The 17991-nt window shown below is 36.6% G+C and overlaps 3 protein-coding genes, 1 non-coding gene and 1 pseudogene across 5 annotated transcripts; 2 read left to right on the forward strand and 3 right to left on the reverse strand.

The window, feature by feature from the left end:
* Positions 1-1801: 1801 nt before the first annotated feature.
* Positions 1802-5011, reverse strand: LOC114762573 (uncharacterized). Its single transcript, XM_028952079.1, has 4 exons — positions 3044-5011; positions 2657-2920; positions 2343-2462; positions 1802-2252 (listed from the first exon to the last, which is right to left on the reverse strand). The coding sequence occupies exons 1-4, from the start codon at positions 4214-4216 to the stop codon at positions 2196-2198; spliced, it is 1614 nt and encodes a 537-aa protein (XP_028807912.1). The 5' UTR covers positions 4217-5011; the 3' UTR covers positions 1802-2195.
* Positions 5012-5617: 606 nt separating this feature from the next.
* LOC114762575 (uncharacterized) lies at positions 5618-8556 on the reverse strand. Of its 2 annotated transcripts, XM_028952082.1 has the most exons (5): positions 8447-8556; positions 8094-8178; positions 7752-7910; positions 7002-7217; positions 5618-6069 (listed from the first exon to the last, which is right to left on the reverse strand). In XM_028952082.1, exons 1-5 carry the CDS (start codon positions 8524-8526, stop codon positions 5728-5730), a joined length of 882 nt encoding a protein of 293 aa, XP_028807915.1. In that variant the 5' UTR covers positions 8527-8556; the 3' UTR covers positions 5618-5727. The 2 variants fall into 2 exon arrangements, with proteins under 2 accessions (XP_028807915.1, XP_028807914.1); XM_028952081.1 differs by having other exon boundaries at positions 8094-8541.
* LOC114762580 (putative [ribosomal protein S18]-alanine N-acetyltransferase) lies at positions 8554-9887 on the forward strand (annotated as a pseudogene).
* Positions 9888-10161: 274 nt separating this feature from the next.
* TRNAV-UAC (transfer RNA valine (anticodon UAC)) lies at positions 10162-10234 on the reverse strand. Its single transcript has one exon. It is a non-coding gene; the product is annotated as a tRNA-Val (tRNA).
* Positions 10235-10372: 138 nt separating this feature from the next.
* On the forward strand, positions 10373-14522 carry LOC114762578 (tetraspanin-19-like). The gene is made up of 6 exons (XM_028952085.1): positions 10373-10674; positions 11115-11214; positions 11805-11885; positions 12057-12161; positions 12729-12918; positions 14361-14522. The coding sequence occupies exons 1-5, from the start codon at positions 10505-10507 to the stop codon at positions 12888-12890; spliced, it is 618 nt and encodes a 205-aa protein (XP_028807918.1). The 5' UTR covers positions 10373-10504; the 3' UTR covers positions 12891-12918; positions 14361-14522.
* Positions 14523-17991: the final 3469 nt, after the last annotated feature.

The raw sequence follows: 17991 nt of genomic DNA on the forward strand, positions 1-17991 counted from the left end.
TAATTTGAAAATTTAAAATTTAAGAGGTATTATTTTAAGATTTTCTCTTATAAATAAGATTAGAAAAGTATATTTTTTAACCTCAGTATATGATAAAATTTGTAACCATATAAGATGAGATGGACATAGAGGGACTTTTTAAATCATTTTGATGTGAATAAAAATTATAACATCCGATACTATATTAGTGATTTAATAAAATCTATATACTTGTAATATAGACATGTTTTGAAATAAGAATTCTCATATTTATCAATATACCTATGATAACTATAATCAAATAGATGATTAAGATGATTATAGAAAAAAGTGTCATTTCTTATAATACCAACTATCTAACTTTCTTAATTTAATCGTGGGACGGAAGTATTTCTTTTTATAGCAAAATCATATCGAGTTGACTTGTATTATGTGAAGCGAAACTGCAAAAACCGTCGAAGAGCGAACAGTGTCTCTGGTTTCTTCACGTGTTTGAAACAACAGTTCTTGGGTCCATGCTGTCATCTATGGTTGCTTGGGTAAGTGGAGGCATTCTAAGAGTCTTTAGAATGAAAAAGAAAGAACGTCATTCTTAACATTAATCTCTTCACATACGGCAATAAAACAAACAAATGAACAAATAAAAAAAATAACAACATGTAGAGAAATGATCCTGCATAAAAGTCCAATGTAGAGAAATCATCCTGGATAAAAATCCAATCGCACAAAATGTCAATAATGATTCCACCTAAATCTGTGAGACACTCTTGAATGACCAACTTTCACCAATGTTAATGTTCATGCATATCTAAAAGATCAGTCAAAGACGAGAGGGAAGGGATCAATTGATGTCGGGACTGGGTCCAGTTGGAGGCACAGAGCCTTTGGGAAGCTTGGCGGTTAGGGTGGTTAGTGTCTCCGCCTTGGAAAGAGGCCTTCCTTGGGAAACTGAAACCTGCAGAATCAGAATTAGAACAATGATCATCGCGAGCCATGGGAAGCTTCTGAATCTGGAACTTGTTTCTTGCATCTTTCTGGGTTTACAAAAGTTCAGAGGCCAGATGGTTTTTATATAAAGTGGTGATCGTCAAAGTCAGAGTTGACGAAGCATGAATACTCCTGGCTGGGCCGGCTACAACTGGGATTTCGTCAAACCGCCGGCAAAATCATTATTCTGCTTCTGTGCTTACGTTTGTAAGGGCGGGCATTTGATCACAGGAACATCCCGCGAGATCAAAATTTTATTTCTTGGTATGTCTTCAAATCTTGTATTGTTGTTTCCAAATCCAGAGCATAGGCTACAATCAAATTCGTAGATGGCAATCAATCGAGGTGCACTCTCCTGTTTAAAATAATGGGAGAAATATGGATGGTATTATCAAATTACGCATCTGGATGAAAACAATCCAGTTAATGCGGTTGTGAAACTGCAGCTCGCCGGTTTGGAACCTTCTTAGAATATTCCATCAGTGGCATCCGAGCTTCTATCAACACACTCGTATTTTAATTATACTTTGATTTTGCTTTCCAGATTTCTGTATTGCTCATCATGGATGTGCTAAATAGAAATTAAATCCCATTCTGATTCAACATAAAAAAAAAAAAAAAAAAATCTGCCAGGGCATCCAATATTAGTTTCTCCATATCACATCCTTCCTCGCTGGACTTTTGATATGATGCTACTGGCACAAACATTTTATCGAAACCGAATAGATACTGCCGACATTTACCTGCATCCACTACGGGGAAAAAAAAATCGAGCGAATCAATTTGACATGGAATAGAGGGCGACGTATCTCAACGACCCGGTAATAATCCAAACTTTCTGCTGCAGGGGCACATATTGCCCAAGTATCCAATAATGACTGGCCAGAAAGTCACAGAAAGTACTAATTATAATAAGACTCCAGTACACTGCAAGGTCAATGATATTTTGCCCTTTGCTTTACCATGTACATGGAAGTCAGCAACATACACAATGATACATGCATTCTCGTTAGCAACAAGCCAACAGGTATACACATTGTCTCGTCAGGTAAGGTGAGCCTCCAACCCATCCACCTACCTAAATGGCTACATCTATCCAAAGAGCTAATCATAGTTTTTAAGAAATACACTATGTGCAAAGATGTACAACATATTATGGGTCATGGATCATGTGGGATAGATTTGAAAATGCCGATTGCTAAGATTCCACGGCTATCGTGTTTCTGTGTCTAACTTCTCTCATCAGCACGATAGAAGTGCAGCAATTTTATGGGCTTCACTTTTTCCTATATAAGCAAATCGATCATAATAGATTATGTTAATAATGCAATATTGATTTTCATCTTTATGAAACTATAAGCACATATTTTGAGCACCTGGCCTATTTCCTCAGATTGTGCAGGAAAGTGAAATCCAGTCGAGCAATTCTGCAAAAGTTCAGGACTTTTTATCCATTCTCTACGTGCATCACATGCCTTTATTTTTAATTTGAACATCTGCCAAAACACCAAAAAGATACAGTGCATCATAAATTCCAAATGAACATTTGCCTCGATGCTAACTGGTCTCCCATAAAAATAAACGAAAGGGCTGAGGCCCAAAAAAAAAATCCAAATGCTTCAAAGAAACAGAAGAAAACTAAGATATAAATGGAGGGTGAAGAGAGGAGGGAGTCGTAAAATGAGCAAACCTCAGACAAAGAAAAAGGTGCATGCTCCACTTGATCCCCCTCAATGATGATACCTGTACCCTGGCACTCTGGACAGAACACAGAATTTATTTTCCCTCTAGCAGCTTTCATATCATAGTCTTTTCCATTTTGATTAACATTTGCTCCCATCTTTCTCTTGGTTTTTCTTCTGACTTTTGGAAAGGCAACACGACTGGTGATCATGTCAAATTCACACATCAGTATCCAGTGTACAAGGCAGGATGCATGAAACAAGTGAAACGCCTGCAAGTAATAATCGTGAAATGAAATTCCTTTTCCAAATTTAGAGAGATAATGTTTGAATACCAAACTTTCAATCAAGCTTGATATCAGAAACATGAATGACAGATTAGCAAAATGTCTTACCCCAGTGCTATTCCGACTACTGCAAGCTAGTCTCCTGGTCTTCGAATTAAAAAGTGTTGCTACATCTTTACCAGGAAGCATTTTTTGTTTACAGATATCACACATTTTCTCTGCCGCTAATCGCTGCTGCCGTCTCAATTCTTTCCTTAAAGCCTTGCTTGAAATGAACCTGGTTTGGAGAAGTTGATTGTCAATTTGACCCAGGGCCAATCTTGAGGTGGCACTGTTAGAAGCTGAAGAGTCTTCCACTGATGAATCATACTGATTGCTCAAAGAATCACTAATATCCTCAGGATCAGAAAATGATTTCTTTCTCTTTTGACTGCTGCTGCTCTCATTCTCTGGTTCTGTCATAGAAGTAGATGGTAACAAGGACTTTAACTCTTCTAGTGATCCATTCCGACCCAAATCAGAATGGTAAGAGAAAATAATTATAGCAAAATTGTGCTCTGGAACCACAGAACCAACTAGATGACCATCAGTATCTTTTCCTAACCATTCACACCATATTCTTCTAATCCCATTCAAACCACCATCCTTCTCAAAGAACCTTGCAGCAATCTTGGCCAAACCAACCTCTCTAGCTTGTAAGTCAGAAGTTTTGTCGCCAATCAGTGCATGAGGAATCACAAGAGTGCAATCCTCATTCACTGCATCATTGGTTGAACTTAGTTGAAGATCTGAATGAACTGCACCTGACTCTAAGTACTTTATGCCACAATTAACTTCATCAACCTCAGCATGATTGTCATCACAGGAATTCAGATTTTCACCAAACTTCACAATAGCAAGATTGTTGTCGTTGTTAGTATATTCCAACAGTCTCTTTTGCTTAGAATTCGTATTTGGCAAGTCGTCATCATTTTTAATTGAGGTGTCAAAGAAGACAATGCCATCATTAAAAGGCCACGGATTAGGTCCTAGAAGGGTAACTTTAGCAGTAGATAGCCTCTCCATGTGAAGATTACCTTTCAAGTGATCAAACAGTGCAGTATCACTGTAACAGGGAGCAAGACAAAGGGTGCAGAAATATATGAATTTTTTCCCATTTTCACGTAGGTCAACATAAGGATGCCCTTGGGATCTCACAGTATGTAATATCTTCCTAGCGAGTTGCTCCCTTAGACTACAAGCACTAGCCTTTGGAAACCCTAATTCCAACTTTCCAGCCATTCAAACTTCCCGACCAAAAGTTCACATTCAAACCTCAAGACCCAAGGCACACTGAAGAAGATGCAAATCCAGCAACAATTTCACTCAAGCCTAAAGTAATTTCGAGATTACTGTTACAGACAAGTGAAATTGTATGCCGGGTTCTAAACCCTAGGGAATCCAAGTTCCACGATATAATTAAAGAAATTCTAAATTCTGCAAAAGCACACTTCCTGTCGACACGGTAGTTACTAATATCCAAGTTTACACAAACATAATCAGACGAACAGTATCAATTCAGAAACGAATAAACCGAGAACTAGTGAAGGAATTATCCAACAGTCGGAATCAGGAGTAGGCAGGAACAGCGAACAACGAAATACCTATGGGAAAAATAAACACAGAAACCTTGGAGATAGAACCTTAGCAGGCCACTGCCAAAGCACATATTCGGATCGTACACGGTATTAAATTATTGGGTAATCGCCGGGCTCTTCCATCTCCGGGGAACGCCTGAAGATCCATAGAGAGAACCTCATGCGAGAGCGAATCCTCCATTGCCATCTCCATTTCCAGCAGAGAATTTGAAATCGAAAGGGGTTTCGAGGGAGAGAGAACGAGAGAAAGGGGGGGAAATTTAGAGGGAAGAAGGAAAATGGGAATCGAGAAAGACAACTAATCTTAACCGAAATTTGAGATTACATTAGAAGCGAGGAATATTATGATAATATCAATTATCTACCTGCCATTGCATTGAATTAAGAAATAAAGTAATTATAACGGACGGTGATGATGGAGAAATATCTTATTAGTTGACCGGAGAGACGGACAAGACATCAAGATTCGAATTTTGAACGTAAGATGCTCAAAAGTTTATTGGATTTGTCCTCAATTCTCACCCCCCACCTTCATTGGGATTGCGTAACCAGGTTAACTCCCCTCCCCACCAGGGCGTTTGGGTGTTCATAATAATCTTACTCTTAAATAGGAGAATTTATTTTACAAAATTCACACTTGTTATAAAAAAATCATATTTTCCTCAGAATACTAATTTAGAACTTTTTAAATCTTAGTAAAAGGTATTGATAAAAATAAAGTTATAATTTCTATAAAAGAATATTGCGTATATTTTGTTGATTTTACTTGATAATCATTTATTTTCTTTTTTAAATTCATCTTAAATTAGAGAAGCCCGTCTTATAAACAGTCCAGGATGAAATGTGAGTTTAAAAAGCAGCACATGGTCTGAAAAAAATTAATAGTCTTGCACAGGAGAATTACAGTAATGAGATTGAGGTACTTTGCTTCAATTGTCGTGATGACGATTATTATAATCTTTAAACTTAACGTGGATTGAAAGGAGGGTGTTAGTTCAAATACAAACATTATAGAACAATGGTTAGTTCAGAAAAGTAACCAAAGTTAGGTGGAAAGATGAACATAAACAAAGTAAACAATCACGTGAAGTCCATACAGCATTCTTTATTTATCATTTTGAATTTGAAAAAAAAAATAGAAAAAGAAATCTGTGTTTAATACAAATAGGATATCATCAAAGTTAAAGCATTGTACAAGGAATGTATGAGAAAGGGAGACTTCAAATTCCCAGTCCAGCAATAGGAGCAGCCAAGGACACAGCCAACAGTGAACAAATGCAGAAAGCTCCCAACAGAGAAGTGAATTGCACCGAAAATGGCTGAACTCAGAGCAACTGCTTTTAGCCATCCCATGGTGGGGGAAAGTGATGTTAGCATAAACCCTCTGTAAACAATTTCCTCCAGAAGGGGACAGACAATACAGTAAAACATGACGCTGGCTACTCTCGAGACATCACTGCTTAAGAGGATCTCCTTCAATACGGGGCTGCTCACAGGCTGCACTAACAACAAATTTCTCATAACTTCAAACGATAATTCCTACGAAACATATTTAGGTCTCCACAAATTTCATTCACTATACGGACTTCGAATCTGTCTTAATGGCTGGCTATCACTAAGTCCTCAGCTTCGCTGGCATTTTCAATAAACAAGTGTAGCAGGAGGAAATGATAATTTTCAGTGTGTTTAGTCAGAATGTTGTTATTTTCATTTTAAAATTCAATGACACAATTTGAAGTGAACTATTTAACATTACAGGAATGCATGAGAATCTTCAAGAACTGCCAACTGGGCAATTGTTTAAGATTCAGAAGACAAGGCTTTCAGTCTTTCACAACTAAGCAATATGCTAATCAATAATTAATTTCTGGTTATTTTTTTCAAAAGCACTCTTTCCATTATCAAATGGAACATGTCAGTTTGATACAAGATCTTACTTATATCCATATACTTACAAAGCAGATACATAATTTAACAAGTTTTCCCCTTACTAGCGTGTTAGATGCCACATAGAAATAGAAGACTATGGATATTTATGAACAGAGTTCAACTCTAACATTCGCAGATACTACCTCTGGTCCTTAATATAAGATCTTATTTGACTTTTATTTTGATCCTAAATATAAGATCTCAATCCACTTTGTCTCTTATATTTATATATATTTTTTCAAAGTAGTCATTCTAACAATAGTAATTCTAGCTAATACGCTTGATTAGTAAGGATATTTTAGGAAATACAACACTTATTTAGGACAAATAACTAACTCAACTTACTTCCTTAATCTTCTCAAATCAATCAACTAACTCTTATAAATAGGACCGGAGGTAGTACCATAGCAATGAGAGGAGGATTGTTAACAAATGTGGAAGATGATTCATAATTGACTCTGCAGAAGTAAAATGCAAAGCAAAAGACAAACACGACTAACCGTGGGGCCAAATAACTTGCTTTCAATGAGTGATAGTAGATAAAGCAGAAGCACAAGAACTCCGAATCCCACTGCTGATGCCAAAACCCAATTCCTGTCAACTAATCCGCTACTTTTGAAGAAATTTGGAAGCTTATATTGCGGCTTAGCCATGTACTTCAGTAAAAATAATGCTCCATTAAGCTCGAGGATTTGAATAAAAAGAATTCCTAGGATCTGCATCGGTGAATTTCGAAGGAGTCGTTAGAATATGTGTTCGAAATATATTCAGAAATTTGATATCAAAATTAAAGTTCAGAATCCGAAGCTAAATATATAAAGGTTGAAGACCATCTCTAGCATTTTGCATCAGACAATGAACAGAAGTTGCAGTGAATACTTAAACAAGTGTACACTATACTGATGACCGTCATTGTGTTTAAAAATGAAGTCACCTTCAACATGCTATATGAAATTGAGCCGAGCAAACTCAGTCGCATAGCTGGTTATGGCCCTATCCATGTGATAAGTGTGAATCCAAACTCTTACCAGCACAAACAAATGACAAATTCACTGTCAAATCATGAAATGAATGTAGCAATCCAAACAAGAGGAGAACAGTGGGTATGAACACTAACAAGAGACGCAAATAGATGACATATAGAAAAACTTAAAAGCAACTCATTTTTCATTCATTTCTTCTTTCTCAATAAAAGTTAGGGAGATAATTCCTGATCAGTAACTAGGAAAGCAACAGACAAAAAAACTCACCTCAGTTTGTGGACTAAGACGATTCTTCCCCATTATCCAGGCAATCGCAGGTAACCCTCCAAAACTCAAAGGAACATGCACGCTGAACACGTAGAAAGCAAAAGTGCTCCAAAGGATCCCACCCTCCCATGGACTGTCCCCTGGCAATACCGAGAATCCCTATTACAATATGGAATAACGAATAAGCCGACATATTTTGATAATTCTGCACATGAGAATGCTAAACAACACCAAAATACACCAACTTTGGTGCGTAGAGCTTATTAATCACATTCAAATGAGAGTAGCAGCAAGTGAAGAATCAGACAAAATAAGAAGCTAGACTTTATTTTTCCTATTTACCTGAGGAAGCCCGTCCTCTTGAGTGGCTTTACTTCTTTTGCAGGAGATCTTGAAAGAAGGGCGATAGCTGAGAGTGGCACCGCATCTGGGTTGTAAGGAACAAGTGAGCTGATTAGTGGAGAACAGAGAGCAGTGAAGCGGTTTAGTAAAGTGTCTGACGAATTTAGTGCTCCGTGAAGACGGCGGTGAAGAATATAGAAGTGGCCATCGCATCGATGACATCTTACCTTCGTTCAACGATAGACAACCTCCCCACTAAAAAGGGCAGCGGGGATAAATAAGAACAAATAACTGAAGGATTCTGTACTTGTTATACTTAAATTGCAGCGAAAGGAAAGGATTAGGAAGGATACACAATCCATGGGACCCACGCCGAATCCATCCGTCCAGTATCCAACGGAAAGGAAGGAAAAGGATAATCAGCAGGATCCATACCGCAGTAATCGAAGAACCTTTCTTTTTCCTCTTCCAATCGCTCCTCCTCAGGCGGGCCACCAGAGCTCGTGACTTCCACAGAGAAGCCAAGAGCCGCAGTCTTCAGCCTCCTCCTACGTTTTCATGTCCAGCATTTCAAACGCAGAACTTCCCTGCGGATGACGAAAACCATGGCAGATTCTCAAACCTTGATGGCTCACCCTTCGTTACATGGTAGAGGGGGAATCTGAATCTCTTGAAACTTGGTGACACGGGATTCTTTCTCATGTCCGGGGGGAGACTCATGTCAAAGGCAACCAAGCAGAGAGACTCTGGGAGAGGTCAGATACTCGGATAGTGGTGGGGTAATTATATTTTATCTTTATTAATATATTACACACAATTAATCTAATTCATTTTACTTATTGTACATCCATCCATTGCATATATAATACGCGGTGGAGAGGGCTTAAAATGCTCGTTTTGTAGAAAGTGAACTGAAAACTCACTAACGAACGGTCATCTAGGTGAACCATTCATGGCGCCAAGTGCCATTGTAGAGCTTCATAGTAACTCCGGCGACTGGGATAAGATAGTGCGGAGATTGTGAAATTGGAGAGAAAAATATTTCCCAAACATGAATCACTTGCTACGTTCTTTGACCAAGAACTGAGAAAGAAGAACTCTGGATTGCTTTACCTTGACGTGGATGGAGAAATTATAGGCTATGTCATGTATTCGTGGCCTTCTTCCTTGTACGCCTCTATCACAAAGCTGGCAGGTTTCAACTTCCTCTTCCTATATCGAGTTTTCTACTTTTCATGTTGGGTTTTGCATTGTTGTTTCAGCCTGGTTCACGACCATAAGGCGTTTGATGAAAATACACAACTAAAAAATGTCGAAACTTTACATAGCAAGTCATCGTGCTTTATTGGATTTTGTATATTATATGTAAATATAGATATTCATCTGGCCTCACCGGCACAATTTCCTGACCTGGGTATTACCATATTGTGGTTTTACTAGTGAAGGAGCAATGGAGGAGGCAAGGCCATGGGGAGATTCTGCTAAAGGCAGCAATAGAGAAATGCAGAACAAGGAAAGTCGCTCGCATATTGCTTCATGTTGATCCCACGAGGACCCAGCCTTGACACTTTACAAGAAGCGAGGCTTCCAGGTCGACGCTTTGATCGAAGGGTACTACTCCTCTGATCGAAATGCTTATAGAATGTACTTGGATTTGGACGACGCCAATTAACGCACTGGCTAATTAAGCACTTTCTATTGTAGTTTTTACTTTTTACTAGCTCTGTTGTAATTTTCTGAATGCTGAATTTTTGAGGATTTTAGTCAATATTGAAGAAGAAATTTTCATACCCATGTTTAACATTCGTTGGACATATGAAAAGCATACTTCTGTGTCCCCCCCCCCGGGGAACTATTTCTTCGACTGAGTCTGTTTGGATAGCAAATTAGCAATTTTTAATCTCAAATGTGCTTTGGGAAGAACTTCGAAGCAATACGAGAATTGACAAATTAGATTTGGCACAAGTCCGTTTAAACCAGAAAAACAAACCCACTATAACACTTTCTCTTTTTTTGGCCGGCGTTTTTAGTGTGTTTGGCGAAAATTTTTTTCGAAAAACAAACTAATTGTTGCTGCCCAGGATCGAACTGGGGACCTTTAGTGTGTAAGACTAACGTGATAACCACTACACCACAGCAACCTTGTTGTTCCCTCGGCGTGCCAAAACTAAGTGGATGCTTGTTTAATCTCAAGCAAACTTTGGAGCATGACGTCATAATTACTAAATTTCGGGACCATAAATTCGTTGAGATAATTGCAAACCGCCAAAACCTCTTTCGCCTTCTGTGTTAAGCAACGGAGCCCTAAATTTGATCAGGGGTTTCGTTGATTGTTCATTGTAAATTTTATTTTTCATACGGGGAAGTTGAGGTTCTTTTCTGATTCTGACGAATTGAATTTCGGGAACAAAATGGCGAATATGGTGAGGAGCTGCATTCAATCGATATTGAAGCTGGTGAACTCGGTCATTGGAATGGCTGGGTTAGCCATGATTCTATATGCTGTATGGATGATTAGGTATTGGCAGAGGGAGACAGGCGAGCTTCCGTTTGGTGGAGATTCTGATTACCCTGCTCCCTGGTAGGAATTTTGTCTTTTTCGTCGTCTCTTTTTCTTCTTGTTCAAGGCGCTTCTAGCGGAGTAAAGAGGAGAATTAAGGCCTTCTTCTGGTATTATCACCGTTTGATCAAATGATAGATAACCGGGGGCAGAAGAAAACAAATTTCCGTGTTTGGATCTTGATGTTGTTTTGGACAGAAAATTTGTCTGATTTAATTAATTCACATAAATTACTTTCCTTAACATTTCGCGTGTTCAAGCAATTATTGAATAACTTGAATCCCATGTTCGCTTTGTTATTCACTTCCCGGGGGTAGCTGGAGGAAAGAGCACTAATAATTTTGCTGAGTTTAGTAATACGTTTAACTGATTGAATAGGAGTGCTGGGACTGGGTAGGATATGGATCTTAGATTTCTAGTTCATATTGACTCATCAAGAATGAAATATTCTTTTCAATCAGGTTCATTTACACGTTCCTGGGCCTTGGAGTTGCTTTCTGTGTGATCACTTGCAGTGGTCATGTCGCTGCTGAAACTGCCAATGGATGTTGCCTTTACTTGGTATCCTTTTCGTGAAATTATTAGTCAAGGATATGACTGCTACTTTCACTCATCCCTACTTTAAGAATCACTTTAGAGCTTGGGCTTTTCCTCCACAATAAAGTTTTCAGGATCTTACTCTTTCTTGTCAACTTATATTTGTTCCTTCACTTTTCCCTGTCAAATATAAACTTTTCTGTTGATATCACCTTCATAGCTTATGATGGTTTCCAACATTTGACACCTTGGATACTTGAAAATTTAGAGCAGCTGATGCTGAGTTTATATATGTATTGGACAGAACATAAGTGGTGTTTTTTTATACCTACACTATTTGCTTCTCCAATAAATATGTAAGACGTGTATATTGTTTTAAGCTCACCCCCATAGGATTGATTGCTTCAAAAAACAGTTTTTCTATTTTATGTTTTTTTAATAAAAAAACTTGGTAGCAAATACCTGGGGAACTTTTGAGTAAAGAAGAAAATTACTAAGCAATACTTTGTTCAATTACTAGAAGACATATATTTCATCAGTAATCTGGCTAATTTTTTACTCATAGAATGAGCACATGATGTTGTTATTTTCCTGTTCTTCTTAACTCATAACAGTATATGTTGTTTATCCTCATACTCCTCATGCTAGAGGCTGCAGTTACTGTTGATGTACTTCTAAACCGGGACTGGGAGAAGGTTTGTCATGACAAGCATTTCTTGATAGCGTGTTTTGTTGTTTCAGTAGTTTTATATGGGTTTTTATTCAATGTTTGTATTAGTTTGATTTATGCCATGTTATGATCTCTTCTTTTTCTTTTTTATTGGCCTCATGTGTTATGATCTTTTTGGCTTCAAAATTGAAATCAGGACTTTCCAAAGGATCCGGTGGGAAATTTCGATCGGTTCAAGAATTTTCTCAAGTCAAACTTTGAAATGTGCAAATGGGTAGGCCTGTCAATTGTTATTGTACAGGTAAATATCTCTGTCCTTGTCTTGCACTCTTGCTTACTCTCCTGCCCTTTAGATTGTGACACTTGGTGAGTCTTTATTGCAGAATTTCTAACTATGTAGTCAACTTGTTTACTGTATAATATATGCTCATTCAACTAGCAGAAGCTTAAAATTGGTGGTTTAAAGTTTTTTACTATTTTGTCATTTAAGATAGAGATGAATTTGCATGTCTTTGATATAAATTTAGAAAGTTGAAGCCCCACTGCTCTATTGTTCCTCATAGAAGTTATGCTATCTTTTATTGTGCTTGGTTTGTTCTGCTTGGATTCTAGTTACTTGGATACATAGATTCATGATTAAGAAATTGAAGTGTGTGACTGCATACAATTAATTGCCAAAAGAAATGGAAATTAACATTGTGTCTCTCATTTCTGTTATCTGTATGATTGTCAGTGCTGTACATGATCAGCTCTAGTATATTTCATTTTGTACTTGGTTACCTTTGTTTATGATCAACTTTAAAACTTGAGAATGATTTTTTTTAATTCAATCTAACAATAGATAGCTGCCTGCGTCTTCTGCATGCAGGGGCTTTCCTTATTACTGGCAATGATACTCAAAGCTCTCGGACCTCATCAGTGTTATGACAGTGATGATGAATATGCTCCAGAAAGAGCTCCACTCCTGAATAATCCTGCTTATCCACCTCCTTATGTTGTTGTTGATCCTGGATATGGATCGAAAAGATGATGAGAAGAATGTAAAGATTAGTAAAAAGGTATAATTGATTTAGTTTCTTGATTGACCAGGATTGATTTGTTCAAGGTTCAGCAACTTCATTTTAGATTTGTTTATATTAGATTTAACTTGGCGCCACTTGTCTTTGAGTCTGGATCAATAGATAAATTACTAGAAGTTTGGAAAATGATTTCATATCTGACCGCATCTTGAAGATGCTACTTAATACGTGAAAAACTCAATCTCTTAAGTGCCTAGAAACTTATTTGTAAGATGTAACAATATAACCAATATAAAAATTGTAAACTTCTGCTGCTTATGTCCTAACTAATATAGGAAGACGAGGATGATTGTTGTTGTTGTTGTTATGGTGTGCATTGAGTTCAAATACTGTACGAATAACTTGAGAAAGTAGAACACCCTGGGGCCAATATGCGTCTAAGGGTGTGTTTGGTTGGAGTGGAGGGGAGGGGAGGGGAGGGAAAATGAGCCCCTCCCCTCATTTGGTTAAAAATTTTGGAGGGGAGGGGAGCTAAAATGTCCCCTCCCCTCCCCCATTTTGGCTCCCCTCCAAATTGGGGGTTTTTGGAGGGGAGCCAAAATTTTGGACCATTATGCCCTTATGGTTTTTTTAATATTCCACTCCTACCCATAAAATATATTATTATAATATTTATTTCAAATAAAAAATATATTATCCTAAGTAAAAAATAAAAAATAAATACATTATTATAATTAAAAATATATTATAAAAATTATTTAAAAATAAAAAATTATTTAAATAAAAAATTATAATATATAAAATTAATTGTTTTTTATAAATATATTATTTATTAAATATATTTTAAAGCTGGAAAAAAAGATAGCCTAAAGAAAATAAAATTTCATTTTTCTTAGAGCATATAAAATTTGTTAATTTGATTATTTTAAATATATTATTATATTAATTAGAATAAAAAATTACTATACCAATTTTTTAATACACATATTAACATGATAAGACTGAATTTTTATTAAATTATATAATTTAAATTAAGATGTAAATTAATTTATATAATATATCAATAAAAAACATAAACTAATATGTAAGGGTAAAATGGTAAATTGATTATTACTATCCCTCCCCTCCCCTCCTTGAACCAAACAAGGGATCATTAAATACCCTCCCCTCCCCTCCTTTTTAATCAAACCAAACAAGGTGAGGATAAAACCTCCCCTCCCCTCCCTCCCCTCCCTCCCCTCAAACCAAACAGACCCTAAGGCATTTGCTACTGTGGGTTTCCATATTATTTGCGGTAACCTATATATCTTGTTGATGAAGCATATTTCCATGATTGTCCAACACTAAAAAATAAATATTATACGTAGGTTTACTCAAGTTTAATTCTAGTTTTTTGTTGGCACATTAAGCCATTTGGTGCCTACTGTGATTCCCTTATTTGACTGTTTCCTTCTTCCTTAAATTGTCATAATCTTGTTTAGTTGGAGCCCATCAGCCCAGCATTTGGAGTTTGTTACAGAAAGGCAAAACAAGTCTCTTTCAGACCATCAGCTGGAAATGGAACAGCTATTGAATCGATTGGGGAAAACCAAACTATCTCACCTTATAAGGAATCTCTTACACCATACTCATATAACATGCTCTTTATTGCATTGTATTGATCAGTGTCTTGTAGTGAATAAAGTCCCGAACCTCTTAATATCTCCCTGCACCTTCTGTTGAAAGCAATATAGCTCATAGCTGGATGTCAGATCAACACGTGAATAAATATTCTTTGAATTACTTGGTGGCAATTCATGTTCCCATTATGACCAAAGATTGAAGAGTATGATATCTGCTTGAATCACCCACGTGAATACTTGAGCTAGTCGATCACCTTACAGATATTTCATTCGTTTTGCTTTTTAAAAGAAATGTGATTGGTATCATGCCTCTGGGCACCTGTGAGGCTAGCCAACTCAAGTGGAGAATGAATCGAAAACACAGAATGTGGTCTGGACAACCCGTAAAGTCAATTGAAAGCTTCCATAGTGATGGAGAAGGGAGATAACAAGGGAAGCTTGTACAAGCTGGCCTTTTCTTTTCAACTTCGCTTTACCAAAAGCAAGACAGACTCAAGTTTGAGCAAAAATACCAAGCAACATAAATATCGTTATATCAACTAACACTTTGGGATTACAAGAAATTGGATAATCGATTTGATTCCACATGAGAGCACCTACCAATGACTTATCTTAGATGGGCATTTACAATTAACGCAGTTTTATCTATTTCGAAATTTTAATAATTAGATCCATCTTGAAATGGCTTCCCGGTTATGTCTTATTCGTCGTTTTTGGAACATATCTAATCCTGTCTGCCGAATGGATTCACACTTCGCAGTCACATGCCTTGAAAAAGCTGCTTTAACTACCACTTCAACCATACTTTATTAAACATATGATCCAGACCACTTTTTTAGCAGCATTAAAGTAATACTGCTTCGGCATGCCCTTCTGACTCACAGAGTATTAGAATAAAATATTAAGATCACATTAAACTATGTGCACCTCAAGGCTCAAGAAGTGCATACGTGTGTGAAAACTTTCATTTTGTCTACCATAGACAGTTAAGCGGCAAAATCATACAAAAGCGAGAAAGACTATTCATAATTCATATGCCTGTCTCAAAAGCACATGTTCTCGTCAAACAAAATCTTTTTTCCTCCATTGAGTTTCTTAGTTTCACTTACTTTGATGCTTCGTTTTCAAAAGCTGTGTGCTTCTTCCACCAGATTTGCATAGCAACTACTTCTCCGGTAATCAAGGAACCCGAGAATATATATCATCATCAAGCGGGTGAGTTAATTAATAATAGAAAGTGTGAGTCGGTGGGAATGTTATGTAATGATAACGTATAAAAATTGTATATTCAATATAAAAGACATTACGTTCCTGCTAATTTGAAATTAATTATGAATTAGAAAACGAATTGCTGGGTCTAGTTCAGCGAAAGGTCGTCTGCCGGCGACTTATTTGTCTCGTTCGTTTTTCTGGAAGCATGCAGGGAAAATCAAAACGAAGATCATTTCTTTAAAAGTTACAGAAAACCGTGTCTAAGAAATTTGTAGTAGCAAGTAGTAGTACTTGTTTTACACTTTCCATGATAACAATCAATAATTACTTGGCTACCTAGATAGTCAAACCTAGCTTCCACACCTGTCGGCCTTGGATCTATCACAAACGTACCCTCCCCTCTCTTCTGGCAGGCTAAGACTGCATATTTCTGAACAGTTCATCCCCGGCATTGAAATATAACGACCAAGATCCAAAATTTTTACAGTGTTATTGATTACATATATGATATAACAGAATAATAAACAAATGCAAGGGAAAATTACACTGGAGGGCTCACAAGTCTGATCTCAATAATTCTTTAGTACTCCTTTCGATTCAAAATATAAGTTAAACTTTATCCATTTATGTTTATCAAAAAACTAGTTAAAATCAGTTTGAAACAATAAATATATAAACCATGTATTTTTTTTCTCAGATATACCCTTATTAGTGAAGAAAATAAGTAAAAGATGCAATAAATGAATCAAAGAGGGAAGAGAATGTATGGGGATAAAATTGTAAAAAACTCATTTAATACTTAGACAAAAGTGAATGTTATCTTATAAAAACCAAACCTCTCTAACAAAGTTTAGGTTATATTTTGAAGAGGAGGAAATATAGTGTTTGGTTCAAGGGGATGAAAGAGATTCTATTGTAGGAAAGATGAGGGGAGGTGTTGTTGGGATAGAAGCGAAAGTGAGGGAAGTGAAGAGATTTTAATTATTTCCCCAAATTTTCTCAATTCGAAAGAGATGAATAGAAAGGAAAGGAAGAGAAAATTCCGTCACTTTGTTTTAACCAAAGGAGGAAATGTAACTACCTTGTTCCATTGTTTTAAGTTTTAACCAAATGCTTTCCCTTTCTGTATAACCAAACGTACAGTATGAATTACATCATTCACCTATCTATCTCTGTCTTCTCACATCCTTCTCTACATATCACCTTCTGAAGAATATTGAATGAGAAACTAACGGATCATACATTAGAAGAAACACAAAAATTTGAGTATTTGACTCTGCTCGTTTTACTTTATTTATGTTAGTCTGGTTTGCATAATGGCACTTACCTTTTCCATATAACATAATAATAATATGTAAAGCTGCTGTAATGCAAATTTGAATTTGTTTCTATAACAGGGGATAGCCCACCATTATGCATAAATACAATAAAACTATGAAAGTGCTTGCGTGATAGATAAGGACACTATACCCAATAATTCAGAAACTCGTCCGTAATTTTCTCAATTATAGACGTGCAAATCAACTCACTAGATGCTTTCTTTGGTGCCCCTTATTTATATGTCAGAAAAATAAAAAATGCCCCCATGTGTTTTTGTCATATTGTCAATTATTGAACCAAAATTGATTAATGAAAAAAGCACATGTATTTGTCGAAATGTAGGAAAGCTTTCGTGGTTTTGGCAAATTTGCCCTTTTGAACAAATGCAAAGCAAGACAATCAAAAGAAGAAAAATTTATAAATTAATCATTAATGATTGGAACCAAGAAATTAATATACAAAATTAGAGGTTAGATATTATTTTTATATAAAAAAAACATAAACATTATTTCATACATTAAATGACGTTTGAATAATCAATTATTTGATTTAATATCTATGAATAGGATTGGGACGGCTTATTATATATTTAATAATTAATATTGATGGTGGAAAGTTGATGAAAAAAAATATGGAAGGAAATAAGTCGACATAATGAACTACGTTTTCTTGCCGAGGAGTGTGAATCGACGTCGTTCTCTAGAGCGTTTCTATTTCATTCCGCGGATTCGACCGTTTCATTAAAAAACGAGAATAACGGCAGGACAGATTCTCCTTAGCCTGAAATGACAAACACACCCTTCTACCTCCGACGTACAGAACAGTAACACACACTCGCGCACATGCGAAATTAACGCCTTAACTACCGATGGGACCCAACTCAGGGGCATTTTCTGCAAATAATTCCCAAACCAAGGGATTGAGAAGTGATAAAAAGTTTCCGCCTGACCCAGCGTCA

This window comes from Neltuma alba, unplaced genomic scaffold, assembly GCF_004799145.2.
Source record: "Neltuma alba isolate B1F8T4 unplaced genomic scaffold, ASM479914v2 tig00011219_pilon, whole genome shotgun sequence".
Classification (NCBI taxonomy): Eukaryota; Viridiplantae; Streptophyta; class Magnoliopsida; order Fabales; family Fabaceae; genus Neltuma; species Neltuma alba.